Below are 10,000 nucleotides of genomic sequence, written 5' to 3' on the forward strand. Positions count from 1 at the left end.
AGTTTGTAAATGCAGAGGATGATGATGAGTCTTTATGTGAATTGTAAGCCACTTCTTGTCCTTCCATCTGATCTGAGTAGCTTGTTGACAAAGTTTCACTAGAGTGCTTTATCCGGCCCTGTTCCATGCCAAATTAGAGTGTTTCCTTAGTTCTCGTGAATTTCGATAAAAAAAGTAGATGGACAGACTGTGTATCGTCCAATTTGAGCCCAAAAATTCAAAATCGTTTTGCTTTATGCGTGGAACCTAATTGCACCGCATTTGGCCCTTGATATCTCTAGTATAACTATACAGATTACGTTACATCATAATGGCCTATAAACAAAGGGTCCGATATACACTTTAAATCGCTGTTTGCAGACCGACGAGGGGATGTCCAGTCTTGGGATCCCAGTGACTTGTCGCTTCGTTCAACAATATGACAGTACTTTTTGACGACACCAACCCTTCTCTGGACAATGCGGCTTCAAAGTTTTTCACTAATTTGGTATCGTGAGGTTTCAGGTTGGCACGGTATTCCCTGATGCCATTTATTCAGCGGGCCAATCCAAGAAAGGTTTTTGAGATGATGTGGATTTGAAACGGTGGGGAAAAAAAAAGAAGTGGAACGGACGCACCATGAGCATTCGTGTATACCATAGCCATCCCATTTGACCAAGTATTGCGTTTCCCTTTCGATCCTCTTGCCCTTTCTCATCATGGACCGTCTTCCAAGGAGCCGCTCGACGACAAAGACTTGTTCTTCTATGAGATCTTGTGGTTTTATATCATCCCTAAAAATTATGTTGCATCAGCCATCGAAAAGCGTTTTCCCCCGCCCACATCCGGGAGAAAATTGGCGGGTGCTTACAAAAGTATACAATTCGATCGGATACATCTCTCTTGTTGACTGGGCTCGACCGTCTGTTTCGTGAGTCCATGGTATTTGACGAGGTAACGACAGTCAAAACAGAGCCAGCTCTTGTCGGACATGTCGGATGTTTCTTTAAGACCTGCACAGCACCAGTGGCAGCTTATTACAATAGTAGATGTGTATCGTCAGTATATGTATGAATGAATGAATGGATTGGTCGATTTTTGGGGGGCCTTTTGATTTTTGATTTTGGGCGGGCGAACAGGGAGGGGACTTACCGACCATGGCACTACAGACAGATCCCGCAAGCGGTTAGCCTCTTTGATCGATTTGAGGATGATGTACAAGAAAAGGATCGCTCACCCAGTCACAAGCGATTTCTTGCTGTCATTGCAAATATTATTAGCAACATGGTATTGATAGAATGTTTTTGGGCATGAAAGCAACTCGCCATGGTTCCGACCAATGAATAGGCCCTTTTGGGTGGCCATCTTCCTTTGGTTCTCCTAGATCCATCACTCGCTGGTAACAGCGCCGTTGTTGATGTGCTTGCTTCTCCTTGTATACTGTAGTACTCTGGGCTGCTGCTGCTGCTGCTGCGAGAAGAAGCGGCGAGAGCATTGTCGACTGCAAGTGGGGTAGAGACGGACGATAAAGAGTCAGGGAGCCAGAGGCCGTTGTTGATGATGTTGTTGTTGTGCGCGCCATCCGTTTCCATGTCATCGTCAGTATCGGGTTCGAGGTGGTCTGTAAAGTTGTTGGGGATGAGAGCCTGCGGGCTGACGGTAGGCAGGATGGGGTCATTTGCAGGATTGCTATGCGGGGTATTCAGCATCTAGGAGTCTGATTTAAAACAGGGATGCATATGCTGAACGTACGTGAAGTAATTATTGGCATGACCATGTTCTCTTCCCGGGAGAGTCGTATCCACCTCATCATCCACACCGGTCAAGTCAATAGCGATTGACGTGTCTTGACTCTCAACTACAATTTGGTTATCAACCGTGTCTGGTGGCTGAACCTTGACGGCCTGTTGCTCATCGAGGTCCTCGATTGCTTGTTCCCTCGACCATAAAGGCGTAAGGGTCTGTTCCAAATCCGCATGGGCTTGGCCAGAGCTAGTGGCTACCCCATTCGACGCGAATGCTCCTGCGTGCCCACCCGAAGTATGGTAGTCTATGGACGAGAGATTTCCCATCGGCATCAGCATACCCTGTGACTGGCGCATCAACACCGCCAGGGCACCTTCCAGCCTCCCGACTCTTTCCCGTAAATCCATCTCTACGCTCGTAGCTTTGGTTTTGCTCCGCTCTACTTCGAGTTCAGCGAGGGCTAGCTTGCCTACCCACTTTGACTCCAGGCTCTCGAATCGCGTCTGCCATCTCGTTTCTTGCTCTGCAAGCTTGCGATTGAAGTGACGTTCTTGCGAGTCGAGCTTGGCATTGAAAGAATTGATAGCCATTACAAGACTCTGTTGGCTACCGGGTTTGCGGAGAGAAAGGGGCTCGGGAGGGTCTATGCGTGGCCGTTTGTGGGCGACATCACCACTTTCCCGCAAGGGACTGGAAAGCGCATGGCGTTTTTGACATTTACCTGTTGCTGATGCCGGCTGCGAAGGCTGTCTGTCCATCATGAGACTTGGCGTGCGGAGACGCGAGACCACGCTCTAATGGTGTTTAGGGAGCGGAGGAAGCTGGACAGACGGCGCATCTGGTGTATCTTATCTCTGGGCGTAATTAATAATTGCTACTTGAACAAGACGGCCAATTTAAATACTCGGTGGCTGCCACGTGGGTTTCACCTTGCAAACCTTAAAGCTAGTCATCAGGCACAGATGTTTTCGAGAAGATCTGTTGCAACGAGACCTTGCCTTGCGGGCGCAAATCCCGCTGTCAGAAAGCTCCCTCCTCTTCCCATCGTCCATCTCCCCCCCCCCCCACCCCCGGCATGCCCCGCTACCTCCGGATATACATCGCCGTCGCCGCACTCGCCCTCCTCGCCGCCGTGCACTACCACCTGCAGCCGTTCTCCCTCGCAAGACGCCGCACGCCCTCCACCGCACAGTCGTACCCCCTCGGTCTGTCGGCAGAAGACGGCCAGCTCGTCGACAGCGCAGGCCTTGTTGTTGACGAGAAGGGCCTGGTATCCTACTCGCCGGGCCATGCGGCCAGACATCCCGTCGAGATACTCATCGAACGGGGCAAAACGCTGGCAGACGAGACGGAGAGCAAGATCGCAAGTGTCAAGTCTCTGAAGGATTCCGCAATGGACTATGTCACGGCGTTTGGCATGAAGCCGCCCCAAGGGTTTGAGGCATGGTGCGTTGTTGCGAATACAGTCTTCTTATTGTCTGCGCTGACCTCTCGACGCCAGGTATGCCTATACGCAAAGCGTGCCTGCACCTCACCCGCTTTCTATCCCCTCACTTATCCCTCTTGCCCATAGACCCATGCTTCCTTTCCTTTCCCACTCAGCTTCAATATTGCGTGAGCGGGTTGAGGCGCTACGTGAAACTGCCGAGTCCATCTTTACATTGACATTCGTTCCTGATGGCCAGGGAGATCGAGGTACAGCCTGTACGGCGAATGAAAAATGGAATAAAATGGACTGGCGCGTAAGGGGCAAGGGCAGGGTGCTGGTCAGAGGTGCGGCCGGCTGGAGCTGGAGGTGCAAGTAAGTCGTACGTCGTTCACAACGGGAGCTGAGCTCACAGAGATTCGATGCAGCAATACTCTGTCTCTCCTCTTACCATTACTCCCTCTCATGCCTGAAAAAATGTTCAGCCATAATCCTCCACTGGAGCTCGCTTTTTCTACCGAAGATGGGCCTCGCGGTTTGGTCCACAACACTTTCCGAGAACGAAGCGAAAACTTGGCCCGTGCAGGTAGATGTATGTATCTTGTTCCAAACCATAAGATTGAAGTATTGACGACTTTTTTCTTCTTCTTATAAGTATGGCCAAAAAGTCAACTGCACCAGGCCGAACAGGCCATGAGATGGACTTATGGGTTTTCCTGGTCATGTCCCGAACATACCCCTCTCAAAGATCATGCCGCAGACGTGATCCTTAATGATTTACCCGACATCGTGTCTGCCCAATCACAACATGTAAAGGAACCCAAGACATTTATCGCCGATTTTGACAGGAGCGTAGATTATTGCGTGAACCCTGATCTTATGAATTCTGTAAGTGGCTTGTAGCATGTTCCCTTTTTTTCGTTAGCTGATGATCGCAGCATAACATGCTATTATCCGATCAGAGTATAGCAGCAGCGAATCTCATTCCTGCTTTGGTCGCCTGCAAAGTAAGCCACTAGTTATTGGATATGACCAGCTCCTGGACATCTCTGACGTTACTGTCTTTTCTTTTAGACCAAATGGAATTCAGATCTTGTGGGCGTACCCCTCGATGGTGTTTACGGTACATCTCTCGCCCTCCTTTTCTTTTGATTCTCTGCTTACAACCCAACCATGTTTTTAGAAACTGTCAAATTTGTTCCCTGGGAAGACAAGGAGGTCAGCAAAGCATTCTGGGTATATTATTACTTTTTCCGCCTTTCACCTACTACGAGTTGAGATGACTAAAGCTTCAAATGCAGCGAGGTTCAGCCACAGGCCTCTTCCACGACAAGAACAAACCATGGCGCCAGTCTCAGCGTGAACGTCTTCACTGGTTCGGCACCAACATGACCGGCACCGTCCCCTTGCTCTTACCCGATGGATCGATCAAGGATTGGGACCGGGCCGATTTGGTGGATAAGTGGTTGGATATTGGGTTGAGCGGTGGGCCGACACAGGTGAGTCGTGGCTGAGATAAAATGGCAGTTTGTGGATTCCCTTTTCTTTTCTTCTTGTTAACTCGACGATCTGTACAAGTGTGATGCCGAGGACGGAAGTTGTGCTGCGATGGCCGAGGAAATCGATTTCAAAAACCGGGTCACTAAACAAGACGCTATCAAGTGAGAAGCATTCTTGTTCAAGACACGCGTTTGAAGCCTGGCTGATTTAATTTACTTGTAGATATAAATATGTCATTGACGTGGACGGGTGAGTCTGTGTACCGTTTGGCGGGGGAACAAACATTGTTTAACTTTATATATTCTTTTTGAAAGTAACGGTTGGAGCTCGAGGTTTAGGAGGCTGTTACAGGGTAACAATGTAGTCTTCAAGAGCACTCTTTATGTGAGTGGTCCGTCTCTCAATTGACAAAATCATTAGCTGATGCGAATAAACCCAGCCTGAATGGTTCCATGTAAGCCAATTTTTTTTTTTTTAAATGTTCACACAACGTACCAGTAACTCACCAAATCCTTCAGGAAATACTAATTCCCTGGTACCACTATGTTCCCACAAAACTCGACTACTCTGACGTCTTGTACGTTATTTTACATGGGCTAATCTGTCTGCCTCTGCGAACACGTCAAACTGATGAATTATCTTTTTTAAATTTTTGTTGGGAGAGCAGCGACACCCTGGCCTTCTTTCAAGGATCACCTGATGGCAGTATCCCAGGTCGGGACGATCTCGCCAAAGAGATTGCCGGCCATGCGTACAAATTCGTGCAGGAAAGATGGAGGGAAGAGGATATGAGGTCGTTCATGTACCTCCTCATTTTAGAGGTGAGTCGTTTTTTTTTTTCCCACATCCACCAGGATCTGGTCCAGTCGTCAAGAGTCTGATAATTTGTAGTACTGGCGTTTGATGTCTGATGATAGGAAAGCGGCTTCGTATCAGGGGTGATTTAGGGGGTTTTTTTTATAGGATTCAATAGGTTCGTATAGATTAGTCTTTGGGTTTACATTTTTATATGAAGGACGTTCGTATGATAGCGGTCATACCGGTTTCTGATACCACTGATAAGTGGTTCTATTCCGCTCATTCTTATTTACAGGTAATTCAGTTTAAGCAAAAGCGTTGTTAACGGTTATACACCGTACAAGTTATTCGCACATGCGTCCAGCACCTTGTCGTCACTTATAAAAATGGATAGGTATTTTCAAGGCTTTCCCAAAATATTCTTGTGCCTGTACTTTATATGCAGCGACGGAGACCTTGGCCATGGGTATATAGGACATCATGTCCATAGTCGACAACTTTGGCCGAACACCTTTTCAACCATCTGTCTATATTCGAAAGCGGCATTATAGGATAAAGAGCGACAGCAGAGAACCCGACTAGAGATATTTTATTATTTTATTTCCAAAACTTTCATGATCCAGCAACATTCTTCATGCCTCAACCAGACGGGCCTCTTCCCTCTCCCCAGTCTTCACATACTCTACCTGGCCTTCCACCGTTTCCGAAATCTCCCCGTCAGTGGTGAATTCTGTGGTAGTCGCCGATGGAGGCACAGTGTCCTCACCGCGAGGAAGAGGAAGGAATCTTGAAGGAAGGGCAGCCGAGTGAATCCGAGTAGGTGTAATGAGCCGGTCATGATCGGTAGTTGACGTATCATCCTTTTTATCGTCTTCCTTTGCTACAGATACAGGGACCACGGCTTGAGGCTGGCGGAGATAGTCGCCAACAGGACCTTCCCTACCAGCCAACAACCATGCTATGACCCTGCCTTCGGGCATCTCTACACCACCACGTTTTCCTTCACCCTGACCAGGCTCCAGATCAGGATATGGTACACCAAACTGTGTAAGGATTGCATTCAACAGCAGACGGCATTCTGAAGCTGATGTTGCATGGTCAAGGAGATTACGCAGGGGCACAAGATCCTGCTTCGGAACAGCATCTCGGGGCGTGACGGGCTCACTTGTCAGCTCCCGAGGTATAAGGGACACCGATTGCGGTCCAACCTCCTCAGTAGGCACTCCAGAAGAGGCAGGTATAAGTGTTGGCTGGTCGGACTCAGATGACCGCTGATCTTCAGGTTTTGCTCTGGCCAGAATAGGCGAATGTTCACCATCAGAGCCCTCGTTTGCAGTGGTGAAACTCAACGTGCACGCAGGCGAACTGACTGTTGGAGATTCAAAGGGTGTTACAGAAAGGTTCTTAGAAGGAGTGAGGAAGGTAGTGGCAGCAGTGAGAGAAGTTGTTTTGCCGATAACAAGAGGCTTCTTTTCATTCCTGTTTGGTGACGACAACCTTACTCGACTTTCACTGGACATATTGACCGGATCAATAGGGTTAATGACGGAAGCATGCGTCACGTCTGGCCCGGCAATCTTTTCCATCGACCCAATTCCAAAACGAGACTGGACTGTCTGATGAAATGTAGCCCCTGGGGATCTGTAAACCATGTTTTCTCCAAATGCTGGCGCTGGCTCGCGCACAGGTGCAACCTTTGGAGGTGTCTGTGTTCTAGGCGGAGACACATGCTGTTGCTGAAATATTGGCGCTGAATATTCAATTGCAGCAAGTGGCGCTGGCGGAAGGGGAGGTTCAGACTGATCATTTCTGAACACAGATTGCATTCCTGTCATCATATTTCCCATTGACTTTTGCTTCCTCACTTCCAACATCCGACCCCCTTTGCCCTGGGCAGTTGAGGAATGAGAGTTGGGTTGCGAAAGACTGGTCGAAGACAAGGGTTGCCCTTGAGTTCGAGAATGTTGCTTGACAGCCGGCGGTGGACGATATTTGTCGTCATCCTGCTTTTTGGACGAAAGGGAAACTTTCGAGATGAAACCTCTGAAACCCTTGGATTTTGAAGATTTTGGTTGCCCAATATGGGACTCGTCATCTGCCATCAAACCTGGAGGGGGTTCGCTATTGAAAAAATCTGCAAGCTCTTGTGCTTCTGTCCTGTTTCTCCTCTGAACGTGAACAAACTCGTCGTCCTCAGACGGCACATCTGCATCACTTGCATTGGACGCGAATGGCGTGATGTAAAAGGCTTCTTTAACACGAGCGGAAGGCGACTTGGTTTGTGATGGACTATTTATCGGTCCTAGGGCAGCTTTACGCATGCCGGAACTCGCGGACGCCGGGGGTTGGGGAGGCGGAGGCGGCGGCGTACCCAGTATCACGGCCGGTACAGTCCTCTTGGTGGGGGTCTGCTTTGATTCCAGAGCTACAAAAGTGTCATCCGCCAAAAGACCGAATAGGCTCTCTTTTTCGGACCTTGTGGCGCCTCGCAATTCCTCCTCCTCGTCTTGTTCTTGAATGATCTTTGCCGTTCTTGCGATAAGCTTTCGGGCAGATTCATTAGTGTGTCTTGAGCCAAGAGACGGGCGGGAAGGGGGAGTGGATACCGAAGTGGGGGATGAAGATTGCTCGACCAGGTTGGGCGGGGGAGTCAGAGGGCCTGTAGGGACCGGAACCCGAGTGATCGAATGAGAACGTCGCTTGTCATTGAGATGACCTGCTGAAGGGCTATGAATATCTGCCAAATGAGGCTCCCTCTTGCGATTAGCAGCCTATATTATATTAACATATTATAACTCTGAACTCAACAGATGCATTGGCACACTTACCTCAAAACTCTTAAGTCTGCCTGGGGTTAAACTGACTTTGCGTGTTTCTCCGCTCCTGACGAGCTTGTCGAACTCGTCTTGCGCTTCCTTCCCGTCCGCTTCGTCTTGGCTCTGATTTCCTTCTTGCTCATAAGTGTCGTGAAAGGCCCCAAGGATAAATCTGGTATTCGCGCTGAGTGCGCTGCCTGAACGCTCGTGCTGAGCACGTTGAAGGATCTTGGTGACGGGTGAGCCGGTCGGCCCACGTTTAATAAGCGTAGAACCCTTTAGGATAATGCCTCCGGCGATACCGCCTGTTGAACTTGTTTCAAGCGATGGGGAGCCTATTCGAGTGCTGCGGGCAGTATCAATTGATGCGTCCTCTCCTGGAGACGCAGTTGACAGTGCAGGGGAGGCACGACCTTGTGATCGGTTGTCCGGAGAAGAACGTGAAGCATTAAACCGTTTCGATCGAGAGCTGGACCGAATAGTTAATTCAAGTTGATCTTTGACTGCAGGACATGATTAGACAATTTCTGAACAATAAAAGGCTCACCCTTCATCCTCTTGAAAAACCCCCAGACAGACTCGTCTTCACACAGTGCTGTGTAGAGATCTTGAGGTCCAGCGACTGCCGTTCCAGAGTCTCGAGCTACAATGCGAGCGACCGATGACAGGATATGCTCACATACATGTCTATGATCGTTAAGTCGAATCACGCTTCTTTTGGCTAAACTTACTCGATGATGGCTGTGATCCACAAAGCCGACGGTACAATAGTCTCTTCACTGGCGTCACCTCCGACTTTTAGCCAATCGGCAACAGCTTGCTGCTCCTTGGTTTGGTCCGACTCGTCCTGTGGCGCAAGGGTCTTTCGAGAGGCCACCCGAAGATGTCAGGTTCCCGGTCACCAAAGCAGATTATCAACATGAACTTACCGAAAAAGCAACACATTTGGCACGCATCAGTTCAACAGCCTGTAGTAATGGAAAGCTCCTGCCAGTTCTGGTCCCGGAACCTTTCCCGTCCGGGGGATAGCCCCAAACGCTTCTCCCTTCTTGCCAGCTCCTCAGTTCTACTTCGGCCTCGGCCACAGCATTCCTGCCTAGCGCTCGCACTCCAGTAGTATCGCCTGTACCCCTGTCACCTGAAAAGAAGGAAGGAATGGCCTCTCGTCTGAGGTCAAGTGGATTGAGAGACCGGGCGGCGGTAAGGAGAGCAATGAGGAGTTCGTCTAGGAGCGTATTGAGATGAGTAAGGGCGGCGGCGGAGAAGGTTGTCGGGCGGAGGTCTGAGATGAGGGCGTTTGCTGAAGCGGCTGAGAGGTAGGGCGTGGGCTGGGCTGCGACTGGAGGAACGTGAGCTGTGCGGCGGGGGCGGTTGACTCACCTGCCATGGCGAGGATGATCGGGATGTGCCGGTGGCAAACAAGCAGTAGGTAATGCAGTGAGGAAGAAGGAAGAAAGATTGGAACACAAAATGGGGAGGCGAGCTAGGAGTATTTTGTTATTCATCGACCAAAGGATGACAATGAATCAAAGTGCTCGAGCCATAGCCTCGTTATGTAGATCCTATAGGTCTGAGAGTCGCCGCACTATGGTCTTTTGGCTCTTCTTTGTTGTTATTTTTCTTCCAGCGATGCATTGTCCATTGTCCACTCCTGTTCTATCCTCCATCTTCCGTTGCGGGTGGCGAGTGGCGAATTGCCGTGAGTGACTCCTTTGATCTACGCAATTTCAGCCGA

General features: G+C 49.5%; 4 protein-coding genes across 4 annotated transcripts in view; 2 read left to right on the forward strand and 2 right to left on the reverse strand.

The window, feature by feature from the left end:
- CNB02310 (conserved hypothetical protein) overlaps positions 1–1,068 on the forward strand; it is a 4,734-nt gene extending 3,666 nt beyond the window's left edge. Inside the window, exons 11-12 of the mRNA XM_024656509.1 lie at positions 1–43; positions 103–1,068. The exon at positions 1–43 is cut by the window's left edge and continues 43 nt beyond it. Of these exons, the coding sequence (XP_024512316.1) occupies positions 1–43; positions 103–169 (110 nt within the window). The 3' untranslated portion in view covers positions 170–1,068. The remainder of the gene's footprint in view (positions 44–102) is intronic.
- CNB02320 (expressed protein) lies at positions 295–2,573 on the reverse strand. Its single transcript, XM_569007.2, has 7 exons — positions 1,732–2,573; positions 1,305–1,668; positions 1,217–1,237; positions 1,132–1,142; positions 851–1,012; positions 618–773; positions 295–520 (listed from the first exon to the last, which is right to left on the reverse strand). Exons 1-7 carry the CDS (start codon positions 2,484–2,486, stop codon positions 343–345), a joined length of 1,647 nt encoding a protein of 548 aa, XP_569007.1. The 5' UTR covers positions 2,487–2,573; the 3' UTR covers positions 295–342.
- A 175-nt stretch (positions 2,574–2,748) lies between these two features.
- CNB02330 (conserved hypothetical protein) lies at positions 2,749–5,673 on the forward strand. The gene is made up of 15 exons (XM_024656510.1): positions 2,749–3,171; positions 3,227–3,526; positions 3,580–3,743; positions 3,807–4,039; positions 4,090–4,158; positions 4,226–4,274; positions 4,335–4,387; positions 4,453–4,650; positions 4,730–4,812; positions 4,874–4,900; positions 4,966–5,035; positions 5,091–5,105; positions 5,170–5,228; positions 5,319–5,472; positions 5,543–5,673. The coding sequence occupies exons 1-15, from the start codon at positions 2,801–2,803 to the stop codon at positions 5,591–5,593; spliced, it is 1,896 nt and encodes a 631-aa protein (XP_024512262.1). The 5' UTR covers positions 2,749–2,800; the 3' UTR covers positions 5,594–5,673.
- Positions 5,674–5,945: 272 nt separating this feature from the next.
- On the reverse strand, positions 5,946–9,995 carry CNB02340 (hypothetical protein). Its single transcript, XM_569161.2, has 6 exons — positions 9,646–9,995; positions 9,195–9,604; positions 8,997–9,127; positions 8,813–8,952; positions 8,278–8,768; positions 5,946–8,220 (listed from the first exon to the last, which is right to left on the reverse strand). The coding sequence occupies exons 1-6, from the start codon at positions 9,650–9,652 to the stop codon at positions 6,082–6,084; spliced, it is 3,318 nt and encodes a 1,105-aa protein (XP_569161.1). The 5' UTR covers positions 9,653–9,995; the 3' UTR covers positions 5,946–6,081.
- Between the last annotated feature and the right edge of the window lie 5 nt (positions 9,996–10,000).

This window comes from Cryptococcus neoformans (assembly GCF_000091045.1).
Source record: "Cryptococcus neoformans var. neoformans JEC21 chromosome 2 sequence".
Lineage (NCBI taxonomy): Eukaryota > Fungi > Basidiomycota > Tremellomycetes > Tremellales > Cryptococcaceae > Cryptococcus > Cryptococcus deneoformans.